The 21,422-nt window shown below is 38.5% G+C and overlaps 1 protein-coding gene across 6 annotated transcripts in view; it reads right to left on the bottom strand.

Moving 5' to 3' along the window:
- The window catches only part of BACH1 (BTB domain and CNC homolog 1), a 29,597-nt gene extending 8,676 nt beyond the window's left edge, over positions 1–20,921 (bottom strand). Inside the window, exons 1-6 of one of the 6 annotated variants that reach the window (XM_076352685.1) lie at positions 20,866–20,907; positions 12,888–13,045; positions 9,858–9,925; positions 7,554–7,848; positions 2,391–3,782; positions 421–627 (exon numbers count right to left, since the gene is read on the bottom strand). In XM_076352685.1, coding sequence (XP_076208800.1) covers positions 421–627; positions 2,391–3,782; positions 7,554–7,790 — 1,836 coding nt within the window. In that variant the 5' untranslated portion in view covers positions 7,791–7,848; positions 9,858–9,925; positions 12,888–13,045; positions 20,866–20,907. The other 5 variants (XM_076352665.1, XM_076352695.1, XM_076352674.1 and 2 more) reach the window with 5 other exon arrangements.
- Positions 20,922–21,422: the final 501 nt, after the last annotated feature.

Raw genomic sequence — 21,422 nt, 5'->3', positions numbered from 1 at the left:
CTAACAATTGCATAACTGTAAACTTGATCATGAGCAATACCACGAGCTGAAGAACAAAAACACAAAGCAAGAAAAGGGGAAAGAGGTACAAAACAAGTAGAGTGGGATGACGGTTTGGGAATCATTCTGTACAATTAAGTTCAATGCTGATGGGCTTCAGAAACACCATTCACCAAAAATTATGCTGTGATGCACTTTTACTTGAATGGAAACAAGTCCACAGAAGGAAAAATGTGTGTACTTTACAGTAAAGCACAGAAAATCTGGAACTGCTATCAAGAAGTCATCTAAGACTGATAAAATTTTCTAAGCTTGAGTGGAAAAAGTAGTAAGCCACCTCACTCTCAAACTATTGCCAGATGTCCAGTCAAGATGTTTAGAGAAAGACTCAAGTCAACAGTAATGAATATTTATACATACCAGTTTTTCAATTTCAGATTCAAGATTTTGTATGCAGTCAAGTTTTCTCTTACGACATCGCTGTGCTGCAATTCTATTCTTACTTCGTCTTCGGATATCATGAATACAGTCCAATTGTTCAGGAGTTAATTTATGCATTTTCAGAAATGACTGGAAGTCATTTCTGGAAAGTGAGATAATCCTTTGTGCATTAAACGGCAGTTTTACCTAGAATGTAAGATACAGTTGTAAATCAAAGGTGAAACTGATATACACGAACACCAACAGGCCAATTCAAGTTTTTATTTTAAGCATTCTTTACCACACAACTCATCTTTCTTCCTAAATCTCAGAGACAAGAGCAAGCTAATGTAGCCATCAGGTGAGGTGGATAAAATGCAGGGGTTTCAACTAGATGAGTTCAAGCACAGGCAAAATAACTGAGTACTTTGCACAGTTACACTAGATCCTCAAAACCATATTCAGGGTAGGATGAAATCTATCCATGTGTGCAGCAAATAATTAAGTGATACACTCCAGGAAAAAAATGGTTAGGTGGTGCACAAAACGGGTGTCAAGAATACAGTCTAATACACAACTAATACAGTCTAAAGTTTCCCCTAAGCTGCTATTAAGACTGTATGCTGCATACATTTTTATACCTATAGTTTTCTGCAGGAAAAGTTCATCTGAAACAGGCATTTACTTAAAATATAGGTTACAATATTTGTCTTGCAATTCTTAATGCTGGAGAAGAGAACCAGGCTTTTGCTACTGTGTACACCTGAGCTACAGAAGCAGAAGCTTCTGAAACATATGTAGATCATGAAGTCCTGATTAATACTGGCAAACATCTTTACTTTTACAAAATAATTGCCACATTTTATGAAGTATCCAACTAAAGACAGTTTATTTTAATCCTTACACTTGAGTATATTAAGTAGCAGAATATGTTACCTTGCTGTGGTCAAAGATCTGAATTTAGTTTAAAAAGCAGAGAAACCCTTTCTGTGTTTGGCTACCGCTGGTGCCAAACAGGCAAAAAAAAAAAAAGAGGACGGAGTACTGCCCTCAGCAATGATTCCATCTACTTCTTTGTAATGTAAAGATGAGGAATGTATTTAGCTAATTCTGGCCTTTTGTTTGGCCTGCCAACTTTCTATGTTGATGATAGCTTCCACTTATTTTAAGTCTCAGTAAGGCCCTGCATCTTGAAAAGAAAAAAACCTAGTGCTTTAAAAACAACTGAATTTTCATGACATTAAATGATCCATCATACAGAGAGTCACGTTACAATTCTACAGTTCTAAGAACTGTGACAGAAATCATTCTAGGTATATAGTAAAATCTTTTGGGCTTAGACCACTTATGTATGGCATCTGCCTAAAACACTACCAAAGCAATGACATAAAGGAAAGAAGTGCCAAATAATTTCTGCAGTTGGAGGAACAAATATAACCTCAGTTTTAGAGAGGGCAGTACTATTAAAGCAGTCTTAAATACACAGCTACTGAAGCCAGCTTGAAAACTTAATTTTCATTTCACAGTAAATCTGAAGTATCATTTCTTTCCCACCTTCTCCCCACAGCTCAGAATAAAAACCAGGAAAACTTAAGTTTCTACAAAACAAAGATTCCAAGAAGTTTAGAGTTTTCTTAAGTTTAACTGAAGTAGAAAAAAAAAAAATTCTAAAAAAGAACCCCCATGCCTTGGTTTAAGACTCACAACCTTTTCTGATAAAGTTGTTCCAGAAAAATATATGAAGAGATCTAATACCTAAGCATCTACCACTTCAATATGCTACCAAAAAATATTTCTCCCTCAATTAACAGTGATCTTCCATACAAGCCTTTGAATGTTTATTTAAAGTTTCATTTCCCAGATTTTTAAAACAAGCAACCACAAAAAAACCCCTCAAGAGACTCCGAATTAGGTTTTTGAATAGGGCTTTAAAAGACAGGGAAGCAGAAGATACACCCGGATGTTCTTACCTCACATTCTTGTTCTCTTGCTGAACAGGATTCACTGTCTCCCTCGGTGTCAGTTTCTGAATCCTCTCCCAAACTTATCACATAATTATAGGGACACTGTTCTTGTTGCTGTCCCTGAACATAATCTCCACTGCTTATTTCAGAGCTGTTGGAGCATCCTTCAGTACTAAGGTTGCTTATAAAGGGGCAGTTGACAGAATTCAATGTTGTAAAAGTTCGTTGAGAGCAAGGTTCAGGACTTTCACTGATCCTGATACCCAGCCACGGACACTCTGATTTTTTCCCCGAATATACTGGCTCCAAGCACTCTTTTGGAACTGCAGGTGGTAAATGTATTTGACAGGCTTCTGTGCTGTAAATGTCACTCCAGAACCCTTTTGCTAGATGTTCTGCTACCTCTCTTTCCACACTGCTTCGATCACCAGCTGATGTAATGTTAGTGGCTTCCCTAGTGCACAAATCGACCTTTGAAGGTGCGTCATCTTGACTTTCAATTTTGTCATTCCCAACTCCAGTACCTGATACAGTTTTTTCAGCTAAGACTGTGTTGTTTTGCATACTACTGAAATTCAAGTTACCATATTGCTCACAAGTATGTAAAAAAGACACAGAATTGAGTCCATGAGGTGTAGCAGAGTTTTGGGGGAAAGCAGCAAGATCCATTTTCTCCACAGGACACGACACATTCTGAGTCACAGAATCTCTCTTTGACTCTTCCTTTTTCTCAATGCCTTCCACCCCTTCTTCCATTTTTACCTGAGTCTCTTCACATTTTGAGACCAGCTGCATAGGTACACACTCCTGAGCTTTTTGTATGCTGTCATTATCAGACACTTCCTTCTCAAGAAAAGTTGCAAATGGTGGCACCTGAATGTCTTTAATACTGGAATTGGACTCTGAAGTATGAACTTTGTCATTTCCAAAAGCTTTCTGGAATTTCCTATACTTTGGGCATTGGGAAGGTAAGCTGGAAACACTACCCCTTTCTAAATGTACAGGATCACATGTTTGATTGGCATTATCTTGAGGAGCAGGCGATGATTTAGCATTTTCTTCATCTTTACAGAGCTTTGTGTCAGGAGTTTGAATATATTCCTTTTCTAAAAGTTCTTCTGCTTCATCATCTATTTCTAGGTCTCCATCATCCACACTGCCAATTTTAGGGTTTGTTTTCTGACAATGCTGTGTACAACACTTCTTCCTAGGACATTCCTGCTGATCTGACTTAAAGTCCAAAAATTTGAATTTGAGAAACTGAAAGCAAGACTCTTCAATGTTGTGTACACCCAAAAATTCAGCACATTTGCAAACTTCAGACACATTGTCTTTATTTAAAATAAGCTTGGCTGTGTATGCGAACTGAAGCAAAGGACTAAATCCTTTAAGTGTCACCTATTAAAAAAAAAAAGAAAGAAAAAAAATATATTAGTATGGCCAATATGGGTTTAAATAGAGAAACACACAGAACCCAAGTTTACCTGTGAGCATTCACCCCAGCAGGACAGAGTACAAGACAAAAGCAGCAGATTTGTTCCACAGAGAAAACCTGGCCACACTCATTCTGAAACAATCTTATCCTGTACATTTTGTGGCAATTATCTTCTTCACTGTGATCAATCTCTTAATAAAATGTTCTGACAATACAGTACTAACAAGTGAAAAATACTGCTGTACACTGAAAACCAGTAGCTGGATTCCAACTTCACAAAGATACCTTTCAAACCCAAGTTGTACATGAATTACTCTAGAGTAAGATCAAAATGCTGCTAGTATTTAATTGTTCCTTTAAAGAGCAATTACTGTTATTTGCTCAGTCTTATGCTTCATTGATATAAAGAAGTTTGAAAAAATGGAATTTGACCACATGTGATTATTTATTACTATAGCCACATACTCCTTTCTTCCTCCCACAGATGAAAACAATTATACCCAAAAACTGTACACCAAAAATCAATTATTCTCAGTTTAAAGCCTCTTTGGAGTAGGTAGTTTTAATTGAACATTTCCATCATTATCATGTCAGTTTTTACTGCAGAACAGTTGCCTAACAGGGAATCCAGAGATAAACAAAGACTGTATTGTTACAAGCTCCACAAGATCATCTTCTACGCACGAAAAAATTACTAAGGAATCAGGCAGAAAGCTTTAAACAGATCACCATATTACAAATTACATGACATTTCTTTAGCCTTTCCCTGCAAGTAAAAGATAAAGCAATATGTCCATTATTACTACTCAAACTCAAGCCCACGTTCTGCTCCCCTCCTTTATTGAAATGAACAGGACTTCATGCTGAGTAAAGTGCTATATTAATGCATTAACTATACTGAATGCTTCTGCCAGCAACATAATTAACTATACATGCAATTTAATTTAGGAGTCAGTTGAGGGTTTGTTTTGTTTGTTTTTTTAGTGGTTGGTTGGTTGTTTTTTTAAAGAACACATAAACAACACATGAAAGGAAGTTGAAGAGATCTGCACAGAGACAGTTCAGCAAAACTGTCTGTAAACTCGTATGACCTATCTAAAGAATTCTTAAAATAGCATTTGAAATATGCTCTGGAGAGAAGACTACTGATTACACCACCACATTAATTCATCCTTAATAATGTGGAGAAGGGGAGTGTAAAAGACAGTTTATCTATAAGCTGGCAAGAAGTCTTCAAGCTTAGTATAGTCAATAGATCATTAAAGTGTGTTTACAAACAAGTGACATTCATACATGAAACCGAACAAAACAAATACAATGCTATTTCAAAACTGTACATTCTTTCTATATAAGGTAGCAACACTTATTGCTAAAAACTAGAAGGATCAAGAGGGGAAAAAACACTCTATACTCCTTTCACTTTCTCTTACACATTTCTAGCTGGCTATCCTCAAACAAGATAGAACGCTAGAAAGACTCTTGGTCTGACTGACCTAGAAAAGCAACTCTTGCAGCAGCCATTTATTTAATTTGTATTTGGGCTGAAAGTCTTAACTCAGAGTAAAAACATTGGTAGAAAAACAACACAGAACCTACACCAAGATGTCAGCAGTTAGTCTTTACAATACAATATATATTAAGTACTTTAATTCCAAAAATATTTTGGTATCTCAGATTGTGGACTGGTGTCTTTCATTTTAAACCTCAAATACTTCAGATGATTAAAAAGGTTAAAAAAAAAATCACATGTCAAACCATGTGATCAGCGTTTCCCTCTCAAATATGCAGCTTCATAAACTGACTCATTTCAAAATATTTAGCAGTTCCCAGAAGAGAAGCTCAAGTTGCTGTCTTAAAATGCTTTTACCAAGTAAGTGATCAGATCAAATGATTAAAACATGAGACTCACTGTTAGTATTTTTGCTTGTTGCTTCAGCAGATTCAGTTCTTACATCACTAATACAAAACTACATTAAGAGTCCTCTTAAGTCTACATTGCAGTAAATATCAGGATTATTATGTTCCTCCATTTTCTTTACAAACTCCGGTCCCTTCTAACTCAGGTTTATTTCATGGGTTTACTGGAACACTGTTGCTTTGCACCAGAGACTATTTTTCCCCTCTCCAACTCTGATGTACATTTCTTATTCTTCCAATATCCTATTTGTTCCATCATCCCAAAGCAAAGTTCTCTCTTCAACATCACAAGTTTTACATGCCACTAACTTCCCTCTTTTACTCCAAATTGTGGCTTTGTGTCCCCCAGCATCCTACTTCCCTTCCACATCATCTCCCATCATCACTTTTCTTTTAATCTGAGAGACGTTCAGGCTATCAACATATTAAGCCACTAGGAAAAAAAGTGTAAGAAATGAACACACACAGTAGGAAGGTTGAGTAAAAGTGGCATAGCAGTATTATGCTGTAACGTAATTTTATAACAAATTCATTGATCAATAGAAAATAATAGCAAAGACCAGTGAAGCTCTTTAAGAGACCACTTGATCCTTTTAGTTTTCTGTTTTCTATAAAACCAGAAAGATTCTGGTAACAGAGAATCCTTGTGCTTATCTCAGTATGTTACAAAGCCAGTGAGGTAGCTACTGTACTGAAGTACAGGCTTTCTGAATACATCATCTCTGCATTAACACTCAGCTCAGTCTTGTACATGAACAAGTCTATAACGTAATCTCCAATGTCACTAAATATTCATTGATGTGCACCTTTCCTCCAACTTTAATGATTCTAGTTGAGTTGCCAACAATTTGCATGTTATTTCCCAGCCGCAAAGCTGATTACCATGAACTACCTCCCAGAAAGGCATTGATTATTTAACTCTTCAGATTACTGCTACCACTGGGCACAATCAGAGCACTTAGAGGCTCTTCACTTTTCATCTACAAGCACAGCATTTCATGTAAAAATCCAGTCACTTGCTTGCCTTATGCCTCTTATAACTTAACTAAATACCAACTGGAATCTTTAAATGTCTTGGATGCTCCAGATATGTAATAATAAATTTTCTTCCCTACAGATGTCAGGTTCTGGCTCATTCCTGCTGAATGCCTTTAAATTCAATCTGATTTAAGAATATGAATTTTAGGGGTAAAAAAAGAAAGCAAGTAATTGCAATACATTTTCTCAGTCTTAAAAGTAATAAACACAGTGGAAAAAAAAAAATCAAGCTAATGATCAGTGTGCAAAAAAGATGGGGAACTGAGAAGAAGAAAATTCTTAACAACAGTAAGCAGCAAGGAATATAAGCATGGTTGTATTACTCAAACGTATGAAACCAAATCTTAATGACACTGATTTAAAGGTATTACCATTTTAAGCTTTAATTTGTTTATTTATTACTCCAAAAGTATTCTCTTTTGATATAGGAGGACTAGTTCTGCAATACCTCTTTACCATTTAAGGCCTGTTTTTTGACTAACTTACATGCTTTGAATCAGGTGCATAATTTAAAAAGTAATATATACTTAATTGAAAAGATCTCCCCTATACAATTCCCCACGACAGCATTCCCGTATCTTCAGTCTGTGATATACACTCTGATTTGTCTAGCCTTTACCTCAACCAATGGCAGCTTTACAACTTAGAAGTTCCTTCCCCTCAGTTCTTAACTCTCTTACCTTAACTTCTTAGTTAAGCACCAGCCTACTGTAAAACAGAATTGAACAAAACAGATTAGAAGCACTAGCAGGTAAAATACAGAAGGGAGTGACACTCACCTCTTCCGGTAAAGTGATGATAAGATCAGCATCCACCTGGCCCACAATTCTTGAAAGGAAGTAACTGCTGCAAGCTGCAAGCACAGCTTTGTGAGCCCGAAATCGCTGATCTTCCACTAAAATAGTAACATCACAAAGAATATCTTGCTTTCTCTGATCATCAAGACTGAGAAGTACATTGGTACTGTGTACTGAAGATTCGTATGCAAAAACCACACTATTCTCACTTAGAGACATTCTGTATCACAAATGGTAGTGTAAGTCTCAGTGGAAAGCATGCTTCTCTTCTTCAAATCTGCAGGAAGAAAAAACAAGTTGTAGACGTGAAAGTCACATCCAACAGGAACCTACTGATACTAAAACATAAGCAAACTGTTAAACATGCATTGCCTGATCTAATTCTTTAAGACTAAGATTAATACTCAGTATTTCATACGTGCTAATACGTAAATACATGCTTATGAGCATTTGAAGTACCCAAACCTTAATATGTACATCTTAAAATATTGCTTTAGTAGTTTCATAGACCAAAAAAGGGAACAATTTTTCATGTGACTTCAGTGATAAAGAACAGATTTTTCCTCAGCAAGTGATTAAGTCATAACTTTACTGTAACACTTAAAAATTATTTAAGCTTTCATTTTTAGTTGAGTATATTCCGACTCCAACACTATGAAAATGTAAAGAGAAATAAAAAACAGACGCATTAAGCCAAAATTCACCAAAAGACTATACAAGCTACTTCTCTTTACTGATTTGTGTTGTCTTCTTTCAAAAGTAGTTTGCCTGCTAAACCATCAGGCATTGGTAAAGTATTCTCATTCTCTCTCTAGTAGGTTGGTATTTTGTTTTTAAAGCAGATTAGTTCTCCTGTTTTCCACCTGCCTTAATTCTCTAATGCAGCCTTTTTTCCCCTCTCCTGCTCATCACTATTTGAATTGTCATGCTTTTTAAAGGTTTGCTTTCCTAATCGATCACTATTATTCAGATCACCTGGCAACAGAATCCCTTTTGTGACAGAGCATCAAAGTTCTGAAATAACAGTATTTATTGGGTAATAAACAACGGTAAAAATTCTATGATACTTAAAACCTTGAAATAAACATATGTAAGTGTCCTGAAGCTATTCGTCAACTGGTATTTGCAAAAAAAAAAAAGAGCTGGGAAGAAATCAGACCTCCTAGAGAATGCAAAGTTTAACAGCATTTCCAAGTCTGATCTTTACATTGTATTTCTAAATTCCTGTCTTCTTTGGATTGAGCATTTCTTCCAGTTACAAAAAAAAAAAAAGCCTAATAAGAAGTGTCCTCGCATCTAAAGCTCGATGAAGAAACCACGTAACCAGATTTGGAACTGTCCTGCAAGGAAAATATGATATTACTAGGAAAAACATTACTTTAAAACGAGCATTTAGATTACACTGGACTATTCTACCCAAGAGTTACTGTAACTGAACACAGTTGCTGAGACTCACTTCAGCTGACACAGGACTACCCAATCATTATATTGCTCAACAGAGGTTGTTATGTTATGCCAGCTCCCAACAACAATAAAACTGTAGCCAATGCAAATCTTCAGTTTTCAAATATGGGAAACTTTCACAATATGGGGAGGGAGGAGGGCATGGCCATCTTTAAACACAGTGGGGAAAAAACCAACCACCCTGCCAGCTATACTCCTGGTTACTCACTACTCAAGTTATTTTCATGGCATACAGGCATTTTCAGTGATCTTTTTAACACAAAGAGAGAAGAAAAAGATCCACATTTCCAGTGGCAGCAGTAGCACAGTACCAGTCTGGACTCCGGTAAAGTGCAGAGCATCAGCATTATCTGCCTTTCCCACTCTGTCATGGAACACTGTACACTCAACTTCAGAGTCAAACTTTAGCAACAAAATGTACAGATCATAACTTGGCAAAGACAATGAAACTAAATCTGTTTTGAGGCATTTGCTTAAATATAGAAGATTTTGTTTTGTGAAAATAAAAGTTCTGAGAAAAAAAAAAGTTACACAAATCAGAGTTTTCCCACTAAGCAATAGCTATACCATGTGCTGTTAACCCTAAAGGGCTTATTCTTGGAAGCAAAAAACCAGTTTAAATGTTTTCATATACCTAATGACAAGACTACAGAGATTTGCTTACTTAGGAAGTATTTAATTTCCAATCAGTTTAAATGGGAATTATGAAATAATGGCTGTGAAACCATTATTCATGAAATTCTATTCTTATAATAGCTTATGAGAAGCAGTGCAATATAAATCATGTATTCCTAATTTGTTTGCTTTATATCCTTAACTTACCATATTCCTCAAATATTACAGCATATGCAGTTTAACAAAGTATGACTCCATATTTGTTACCAGAAACTCTAAAAAGAAAAAAAAAAATCATCAAAAAGGAATGGAGGACAAAATGGAAGACTAAATCCAGGGTGGTGGGGAGCACAGATAAGGACATATTTTGGGGTGAACACCTAGGCAAAACTCATGAGGGAAACTATAGTCACAGACAGGCCTTTAAAGGTTCTTTTTTCTTTCTTCTTTTGAAGTCCCAAGTTCTCCCAACCCTCAGATAGACAACCCATGTATCATATATGCCGCTTTTGAGTTTTCCCTTATAAAATAATCAGTTCCAATACCCAATTCAGCTTATTACACTTTTATAGCATGGGGGGCTAAAAGGAAGAGTAGTGTATGTGTGTGTGACACTCAGAGGACAGTCAACCCTCCTTTTCAGTTGATCTCCACAAGGCACGCAACATACTTTCAAAACCGCGTGCAGCCTACTTGAAGCTCTGATAGTGAGCGTCCAATGTTGTTGCTGCCAAAACCAATTAGGTTTCAACATTGAAACACTACCTTCTGTTTCTTGAGAAGTGAAAATAAATATCCAATTTGAGCATAACTCAATTTAACACTTTACTCTGACAGAATGTTGTACTTCCTAATGTGAAGATATCATCAGCCAAGTTATGTCCCCACTATTTTTAAACAGGATGCAAGTTTGTTTTTTGGTTTTTTTTTTTTTTTTTTTTGAGGTATCCAAAATATAAAATGCAGCATTTCATTAAGCGTTTCAAAAGTTAAAAGAACCTTTAAAAAAACCCAACCAGACAAACAAAAAAACCACCACACACACACACCACACTCAAACACTAAATTTCTCTCAGTCTTCTCTGTAAAATCTAATTACAGTCATGCATGATAAAGAGAGAGAAATCAAAAGGAAAAGAACCAGAAGACTGAAAATGCTGGTGAAAACAAAAAGCATCCAACAGGAAAGGGAAAATGTAACCAATGTAAAAAGCTGTAACACTTCAGAGAAGTACTAACAGAGGTCAAACTTGTGAATGCCTTCATTCTGTTTTCCAGTTGTGTAATAAAGGCATGGAACCACATTTATGCTAGTATTTGTCATGACAGCCAACTAGATTTTCCACAGCGGTATGTAAGTACAAAATACACTTGTCCGTAAGTAGATTTGTTATATACATATCCACAACAACAACAAGACTTACTGTTGTACCAAAGAGAAAAAGAACATCTCTTCTGTAAACTGTTTAATTTTTCTTCTACTTTAACTATTCTCCTGGAGCACTTGGAAATTCTTAAAATTAATTTCATTTATGGATGGACAAAGAGGGGAAAAGGTGTGAAGTGGAGAAAACAATTCCATGGTACTTTTTAAAGAAGCCTTATAACTTACAAGCTCATGCTGTAATTGTCCTACAAGGACAGACCCTTCTAGGCGTTCTTCCTCCCAGTGCAGGTGTCCATTTTACTTATTTTAATTTTCTACAAGTATTATCTATCAGAATTTCTTCCCCCCTCTCAGAAAATTCAAATGAAAGCAGCAACAAGTTACTAAAAAGAAAGAAAATGAACACTACAAACAATGATAACACAAATTATTTTCTTGGAAACCAGACTAAAACTCCTATTCTACCACGCTATTTTTATTTTAAAAATAACACTTAAGTAAGGAAAACTAAAAGCAGGTACAGATAACTTGTAAAAGTATTCCAGAAGTCAGCAGATGACTGTAGATTTAAATCACTGTTCACTGTCAGTGTCAACAAACAACCATGTGACTGAATGCAAAAGATGCTACGAAACAAAAACATGCAAGAATATTCTTTGAGATATTTGATACAGCAGTTACCATCGAAAATAAGGAGAGTCCAAAAAGATCTTCCAAAACTTAAAATAGTCCTTACAATGCAGATTGAAAGGATTAAAGAAGAAACAACATGAAAACTCACTAACTACAAACTCTCAGTTAGTGGAAGAAAACTAGTACTGTCAGTACCAGAGCATTCCTCAAATTCCTCTCACCTGAAATTCTGCGCACCTAATAACCTCACAGTCTTGGGGGGGGGGGGGGGGGGGGGGGCAGGGGGAAGGAGAGAACATATATAAACACACATGCTAGTATAAAAACTACATAAAGGAACACTTGCAACTGAATGAATCAAGTTCTACTTTGAAAACACAACCAAGCATGCTACTATGAAGTTTCCATTCTTTATCAGACAGTGATTTTGAGATAAAAAAATATTTTGCCTAAGGGCAAAAATATTTTCTCCTAAATACTGGCTATAAAAGTTTATTCTGCTTTATCAAAGTGAACTAACTCCAATTTTTTTTTCTCCCTACTAACATACAATTCAATAGGAAAACTATGCCTCACAGGTACCTGTAAAATTACCGTATCTTCAGTAAATTTAGACATCTCTACTTTTCATTGACTAAACATGTATATCTTTATTTTCAAAGAACATATAAAATACTTGTTATCTTAATGCAAATTAGCACTGCAACAGTATTTAAAAAAGGAATATACATTTGTTTAAGTACACAGCATAGAGATCAGAGCAAGATGCCTACCAATATTCATTGGCAAATACAGATCTCATCCAAGACTCATTTTTCTCATGCATTTAAAGTTATTCATTAGCTTATATTTTTTAACATGGAGGCAATTGCGAAGTATAGTAAGTGTAAGGTACTTTAAAATTAGACTGCAGGTTTGCTCATCTGATTGCTTACAATTGGTAGCAACTACTGCTCTTTAGCTCCTAGCTGACTGCAGAGTAAGTTATTTAAATGATCCTCTACTTTCTTCCCCCACAATCTCTGCTTTAAAGAGTCACTTGGTGCGAATCTTTAGGTAAACCATAAAGTCTCCCCATCTGATACTTTAAAAAGAAAAAATATATATATATACACACTTATTCCAAACATGATAATCATTATGGCTGAGACCAGGTAAAGCTATAAGGAACTGTTGTTGCTAAGTTACAGAAAGAAAATAATAATAGATAATATTACCTTGGAATAGATAGCATAAGAGTAGGAACATATTAGCAGGATAAAACTCAATAGTGTGATGTATGTCTCATCCACACACATATAAATCTGGCACAAGGTAGATTAACTTTCATGCTCAGCAGCACCACCGCAACATGTAAAAGTCTGCACTCAATATCCTGTGGTCAACAAGAAAAGTGTTACGCAAGAGGTGAAGGAAGCTTTGAAGCATCAAGTTGTCACTGAAGCTGACAAAAGCATGCACAGAAACCAGCTTACCTCCCGTACATTTATGACAGGGCAAAAGAACTGCTTGATGTTTAAGTATGTCTCTGAAAATTCAGACAATTACACAGTCCTGGAAAGAGTTTTGTATTGCATTTCACAAAAAAGATATATACTTTTGAATAATATATGTAAATATAGAAATAATTATATAAATAATACATAATTTTTATATAATATATATTAAAATAATAATAAACCTGTAAATGCCTTTTACAATAGGTCTTCCTAGCAAACCACACCTAAAAGTTAGGATTTGATGCAGTACCACTTTCTCAAGTATTTAATGCTGAGGAGTAATTTTCCCCATTATGCAAAGGACAGCAAAAGACACAGTGTTATATATACTGACAGAGAACACTCAATATGAGCATTTGCCTTTTTTTGTGTTGTTGAGCCCAAACGTCACAATTTGCCATAATGATTAAGTCCTTTGTGGTTGCAAAAAGCTGATAACAGAAATCCCATTCAAAGGGGAAAATCAGAAGGCTAACCAGAAGCAATAGCAGTAAGATGCAGATGTTAAGACAACATTCAAAACCTTAGAACAATAAAGCAACTGTACCGCCCATCAGCTCACTGCAAATATTAACATCAGCAGCAATTATCCCAAATCATTGCCACTTATCCAGGTGCCCACTGGACAACTACCAAAGAATTCCAGCTTTTCCGTAGAGAATTTCTAACACACGAATGCTCGTCCAAAATACTTTGTTAATCATGAATGCCAAACATACAGGATCATAAAAATCAACCAAACTGACTAAATAAATAAAACATACTATTATTCAATGCAGTGAATTAATAGTACGAACTTCTTTAGACTTTAAATGAAGATATAAACAGAGTATCTTGCATTTTGCATCAATGTTAGAAAATCCTCCAAAATGCCATATAGTTTACAGCTAAGCTTTTCGGTAACTTAGAAAAACAGTCAGGTAACACCAATTCTGTATGCTTATAGCTGGTTTATTGTATACTTGCACCATTCCTTCCGAACAAAGATGACAAAAATAACAGCTGGAGGTGTCTCTGCCTGCCTATGACAGCTGCCAGGAACTTTACCACAGAATGACTTACAACAACAATAAGACAGCTAACGCAGAGGTAAATTCAGTGTCCTTTAGTTTATACTCAAACACCACAAAAACTGAAAAGGGTGAGATTTGAAACAGACAAAGGGGTATGCTTTACAGCTAAAGAGAGTGTTTTGAACATCAGACCAGCTGACGCTGGAAAGATCCGCTGGTGGCATTAGAAGAAAATTCACAACTAGAAAGAATGAATGAGTCACAGAAATGAGCTCCATAGGCTCTGAGACTCTAAGGCAAACAGCCAAAGAATACTAAAATGGCCCTTAAAACTGAGATACAGATTTGAAAGTGCAAATCAGTCATTTCTGCTTCTGTTTATATTATAATACACCTATGATTTGTGTAGACATTTACCAAAATACTTTTTGAACATTCTGAGTTTGAATGTTTCAAGTGTCCTTAAAAACACTAGATCAGACCACAGAAATCGATGGAAATCAATAATGGTCATGCCTTTACTACTGAGAAAGCTTGCACTTTCAGGAAAGACATAGCTGATTTGCCAAACTGACAATCTCAACTCTTGGCGGTAAATCTAAGGACCTGGAAAAGAAAATTCAGTATCTAATGGTCACCAAGATACAATGGGAACCCACAGGCATTTGGATTCAATCGAGTCTAGCATCCAAATCTAATGATTGTCTGTGAAAGACTCACTGTCAAATAAAACATGGGACTGTACTTTGTTACCATCACCTGTAATACACTTAATAGCAAGTGGGGCAATAAACCAACACAAATTGACCTGTGGTTCTTCTGTCTTAAGCTCTGCTAAGATAGCAACGGTACTAGCAAGAGCCAAGCAAAAAATACGTGAGCTACAGGAGTTACATCCTACCAAGTCAGTGCTTTCTTTTAAAGAGCAACAGCCTCTTACTCACTTTCCATCGGTCAATAAATCCATTTCAGATATTCCTAAAAAGAAACGCTAACCTTCTATCTATCTATCTTCTATCTATCTATCCCTAGACTCAGATACGATTATGTGGCTCTACCACCACAATCAACTCAGTCTACACGTATGGGGTTTTTTTTCTGACCTTCAGCTACCCTAAGTTTCCTGTAAATGATCCAGCCCAAAAAGTTACCTAATTTACTAAAAAAAGTAAACAAAACCATGGTTCCTTGGTCTTTACTTACTTAGCGAACAACCATCCACTAATACCATGCTGGATATCAATCTTCTGTAGTAATCACAGTAACTCACTTGTACACGGGTAAAGTTCTTAAAATAAGAGAAAGCACAGAATGAAGCGCCCCTTCAAGTAGCTGCAGAACCCAGGCAGGACCCTTTGCTGTCACTGCTATCTGAGCTGGTTGAACTTGGACATCCAGGTGCAATTTCAGTTGTCATCACCATCACGATAAAACTGGCAAGATTAATTTATCACCTAGCAGACAATAAAGGTCTGCCTGTAATGTATCTGTACTCTTAGAACACTTTGAATTCCTGAACAGTTGCAAAAAAGGCATTGTAGATCCCCCAAAAAATAGCTGGGAAAAAACAAACTGGGTGCTGTTCCTGACTCCTACGCTGATCTATTGAGTAACTTCCAGCAGGTCACTTATCTCCCTCAGTTCCCTTAGGGTGGACAGTTACATTTACTTTATCCTATAAAAAAATCTGTCATCCACAGATGTAAAGTACAAGGGGACAACTATCATTTACTACTGCTAAAACAAGACAGTTTGTGTAAGAGACAGTTTATTCAAAATACACTGCAAAGGCTTTTTTCTAAAGTTTTATATCTATGTCCTTGCCCCCAGCTACCTCTCCTTTTAAGGAAATAAAGTTATGTTACAGATGAATGGCTACAGCAGTTAATAGCTGCTGATTCATGTTATGCTGACAAGGAATGAACACGCATTTTAGTATTCGTGTTTATTGCTTCTCTATCTTTAGCTCAAAAAGACTTTAAAAGAAAAAAGTGATTTAAAAAAGGCAAAAAGTAAGCTTTGCTTCGTAAGAACAATGCTTTCTCCTCTAAAAAAAGGTCTCATCTTCAGATGATTAGCACATTCATAATTAAAATTCTAAATTATATTATTTATTAGTCTAAACACCTGGATGATATTGTTCACAGCTTAATTACATAAATGAGCTTTTTAAAAATTATTAGGTTGTATTTCTGCAACATAATTCTTACCACAGCATTTGGACTCTTGTCAAGTCACAAGCGAGAATTAAAAAGAATCATGGGAAGTCTGGCAAGTTTTAAGTCTGCGCTGAGAGTCTTAATTTGTTTTCCAGGTTTTAAGCCTGAATAGTCACTTTTTTAATATTTGCAAACTATATGAGAACTCGGGGCGTGGGGAAAAGGATTGATACTGTGTAATCATAGAAATTTTCCACAGAGCAGAGGTTTGAATAGTTTCCCTCAGGAGATGATATAAAGCACTCCATATCAAAGCCAGAAAAAATGTTACTACTTTGCAGTTTAACATTATTTTACACAATGCTAATTGTTTACTTTTTGGATCAGGGATAAAAATCGTATTGTGGGATTTGGTTTATTTCAGTGCTAAAAAATGAAATAGGACTGAAGGGATTTCAGAGACTCCGTTGCAGCGAAATCTCACCACTTACAATCCTTCAGTTCTGCTGGTATTCAAAGAGAGTCACTCTGGGAAGGTAACAATGCACAGACTTCCTAAAGGCATGGTTCACCTAAAGAAAAAAAAAACCAAAACACCCAACAAAAAGCTCCACAAACACAACATCCCAAAAAATACTAGTAGAAATTGTGGGTTTGTTGTTTTGGTTTTTTTTTTTTTAAATAAGAACTAGGTTAGATAATAAAATATTCACTTAGGATAAGGGGTAAACTGGCATAATGTAAAGCATGCACAACTAACATCCACTGTCAACTCTTGCCTTTACTTAAAGGACAAATACCTTTGCATTTATAGCTACATATTCTACTCCTTGCCACAGTTAAACAAACCACATGAATTATTTTAATGACTGTCAGAATCCATTCACAAGTATGTATGTCAAAATATTTATAATGAATACGAAATTAACCATCTGTGGTTCTAACATATCTTACTCTAACTTAGAAGGACACAAGAACCTGAAAGAGCTGAGAAGCAAATATATTGGCAAGTCAAAGAAAATACTTTTTGGAAATTATCTTCATAATCTTGTTTCTGGTATAAGCTTTTTAACTCAGATTTGTTTCCACAACTGTTCTTCACAGTATGTGAAACGTAAAGAAAATTCTACGAATATTTCAGACACAAATCAGAAAGAACTTCAGAAACATTTCTATGAAAACAGAAAAGCATAGGTTCATCAGAATTGGCAATATTTACATAATAAGCAAAAAAAAAGATGCCGAAGATCAGACTTCAAATGATAATTCTAGTAAAGACCTCCACCAAATCACACAAAGCTGTGTTTCAGTTTTCCCCATCAGGAAACTGTAGACCATTTCCTATCTGACATACGATATTAAAAGACATGGCCTTACTAGCTGAGATGTAAATAAGTATTTTTGAGATGATACCATAGAAAATACTGACCTTAAAAGAAGTGTAAACAGGGATAGCAAACTTTATCTATTTACTTATCAAAATATTAGTCAATGGGCCAAGACTGGAATCCAAACAAACACCTACAAACATTATCTTGACAGTTCAAACGAAGTCATTCACAAACAAATTATCTCAACACAATTCTAAAGACTAACTAAATATTCTTTAAGATGCACGCTCTTGTTTAAAGGCATTTTGATTGACTGATACCCTAGGCTACCTCTTCCGCTCTCCAATTTATGTCTAATGATTAAACTCAATTTATTTCTATTTCACCAATGCTTCTAAAGTCAATTTGCCCTTTATAGCGCACTTCCCCCTCCCTTCTAAAGCTTCAGTAGCTGACCGGTCAGTTGAGCCTTACTCTGACCTGCTAACTCACATTTACACAAAATACTAACGTTTCCCTTTGTATTACTTCACAAGAACAGAACTTCCCTCCAGCCTGACAAAGGCCTTAACTGAAAAATACAGCGTACTGCTGGAGATGGAGTTACTTTTGTGATACAGCCTATGATTTGTTACAGCAAAGTGAGCCTTTCTATTACTTTTTTTCCTCTCCACACCGCTAACCTCTGAACTGGAGGTGGGGGGCAGGGAAAGATGCAGGTGGGTCCTCATACATTATCCCCACTGTGGTCATACTAGGCTGAATTCATACAACTTCATGGCTGTTTCAACAGTTATTTTTTGCTCACTTAAGGTTTTGTTCCTAGCCACATTTGCATCAACTAACACATTACCTATGGTTTAACTAAGGATTGCATATAAACAGGACTTATGCTATAAATAGCACAAAGATTTTTTTCTACCCCTAAAACCTCCCCTGTGAAACTTTCAGTGGTCGAATTCTAAGGGACAACTAAACTGCCAGCACTGAGACATGAACATGAATCCTTTGACTGACCTACCACTCCCCCCGCAACACACCAGCATGCCCAGTGCAGGAAGAAAGACATCTCTATGATTAAAAGGAAATCTGTGAAAAATCTATATGAACACCTCATCTTATAAAACTGGGAAGGTGGGGGAAGTGTTGTGGGAATGACATGACAAGGAGACTTGTTGAGCTATGTTTCCCTAAACCATAGGCCAAAGTTATCTGGGACTCATACAACTCACATAGAGTGCCACCTGATCCAAATGATCAGGTAAAGAGTTTTTCAATACTAGACAATTCTTATATTAACATGAAATTATTACTGCTCAAAATATCCTTAGCATAAGGATTTTAGAACCTATTAAAAGCAAATAAATACTTAGCACACCAAGATCTTCCACATTTTTTAGTCTAAACCACTCAAAAATACAGTATATGGAAGTTAAACCTCCACTTTAGCATTTTGGTTAGAATCAGGAGCGTGCTAGTGAAGCAAACTTCCCAAACATCCCACTTATTGTGCTTTCATTCACTTCACAAGATGGACCTGGACAACAAGAGTAGGTTCTTTTTAGACTAAATTAAATTGGAAAATCCTCTCTGAAAGCACATCTAAAGTCCAAATACTAAGGGATTCAGTAGTTAGCTCGAAGGAAGCCCTTCTGAAAAGCATACAATGTGGATATTCTGTCTTCAGCAACAACTGTTTCTCTGCAAGTCTGCCACTTTTGGGCCTCACTACTTGCTAACACACACACACACAGATTTACTCACACGTTAGGGCATCCAAGAATAATTATGCCATTTAAGTCACCTTTAAAGGTAAACTCATAAACCACGAAATAAAATTTGGAGTATCTTAGTTGCTTTAATTTGGATTCACCACGTTTGACAGGAATACACTCTTTCCTTTTCTCTTCAGTGTGGCATAATATTTGAGATTAAAGAACTGACTCAATTACTGGAGTATTCAGAGTGCTGTGTAACCTTAATTTACAGTGTTTCTGGATTGCAATTATTCCATTACTGCAGTCAAATATGTTTTTCACACGCTGAAAGTGCCTTCCTGAAGTGTCTCAAATTAACACGTCTGTCAAAAGTTACTGCATGATGAAACCATATATACAGTTATCTTCGCTTTACCTTTACTGCTAGAATGCTTGCTTTTTCCTTTTTTATTTCAACAAACATTTAGAGGGCCCAGTTGTATATGAATTTGGGATTACTGTTATATTGCCAAAATGGAGAATGTAAATATAATTTGACAGAAAAGCAGGTGACGATTCTTTTATAATTACTACATTTTCAGCATGCCCCAAAGCATGCCAAGTATCTCGCTGTACAGAACAAGACAGACAGGATTTGGCTCTCGTTGTTTACGGTCTAAAATAAGGCTTCCCCAGCTCCCACAGAGGGCAACAAACACTGAACACACCAGTTGCACGTTTCACCCAGGCAAAGCGGGGTTACCGCCGGATTTCCAGCAGGGCTGAGCTCCCCCTTTCGCACAGGGCCAGGGACCGCGGCGTGGGAGAGTCACGCCTGTGTCACCGGAGCGCACGGGCACACGGGCACCCGCGGAAACCGGGGACGAAACGTCGAGCAACGACTGACTGCCCAGCCCCGCGGCGGCGCTGGGCACAGGCCTCGGAGGAAGGGGGGAGGAATACCTGAAGCACGGCACCGAGGAGGGGGAGCCGGCCGCCGCCTGGCCCCCAGCGCTGACGGGGCGCCTCCGCCACCGCCCTGCGCCGGCCTGGCGCCCCCGCGAGCGCGGCGGCTCCCCCGGCCCCCCGCTGCCCTCACAGCCCCCGCCCGGGGTCCGACAGCGCCTGCCCCCGCTGCGGCGGGACGGGCCACTACGCCGGCCGCAGAGTAGGCGGGGGGGGGGTGGGGGGTGGAGAGGAGACGGCCGGCTGACTAACACCGCCCCTATGAGCGCGCCTCAGCCTCCTCCCCCCCGCCCGAATGGTGCTGCCCTCGCCCCAGCACCACCACCCCTTCAGCCCAACGGGCACCGGACGGACGGACGGACGGGCGGGCGCGCGCCTGCTCCCGACGGCGGCCGGTTCGGCTCGGCTCACCTCAATGCCCGCCGCCGCCGCCGTCGCCACTCCTCCGCGCGGGCCCGCTCACCCGCGGGCCGGTCGGCCGGAGGGCAGCGCCGTCACCGCCTCGCCCCCTTCCTCCTCCTCCCGCTCACCCCGGGCTCGGCTGCTCCTGGCACAGGCTGCGGCCCAACTGCGGCGCGAGCGGTCAGGTGACTCCCAAAACATTACCCGCCCGCCGCCCCTGCCCCCCGCCCCCTCCCCCCCGCGCACACACCCCGCCCGCTGATTGGACGCGGCGCTCCCCGCCGACGCGCAGCCGCCCACACCGCTGCGCTGTGCGCATGCGCCCCGCTGCCGGCACCCAGCCGGCAAGCCGCTCCCCGGGGCAGCGCCGGGTCCTGCCGCCCGCCTCCGGCACCGCCGGGAGCCTCCCCGCCCGGCGGGGCAGCTTGAAAAGCCGTGGTGGCCGCGGGGGGCTGGCTTGGGCGCTGGGCGGGCCCTCCGCCGCCTCTCTGAGGGGAAGGGGCTCTGCGGGCGGGAAGCCGTAGGTGCCGCCGAAGGGCAGCCGTTGCTGGCTGGAAAGTGCTGGTTGCCCTGCCGGCCCCGCAGCCGGGCAGCGGTCGGCTCGTGTGTCGTCTGAGGGGGGGACGTGACGGGGCAGGACCGGCTTCTTGTGTTTTACTGGTGTAAAACTCTTGCTCTTTTAGAA

Source organism: Aptenodytes patagonicus, chromosome 1, assembly GCF_965638725.1.
Source record: "Aptenodytes patagonicus chromosome 1, bAptPat1.pri.cur, whole genome shotgun sequence".
Classification (NCBI taxonomy): domain Eukaryota; kingdom Metazoa; phylum Chordata; class Aves; order Sphenisciformes; family Spheniscidae; genus Aptenodytes; species Aptenodytes patagonicus.
Note: the sequence above shows the minus strand (reverse complement) of the source record. Positions and strands in the feature narration are given on the sequence as shown.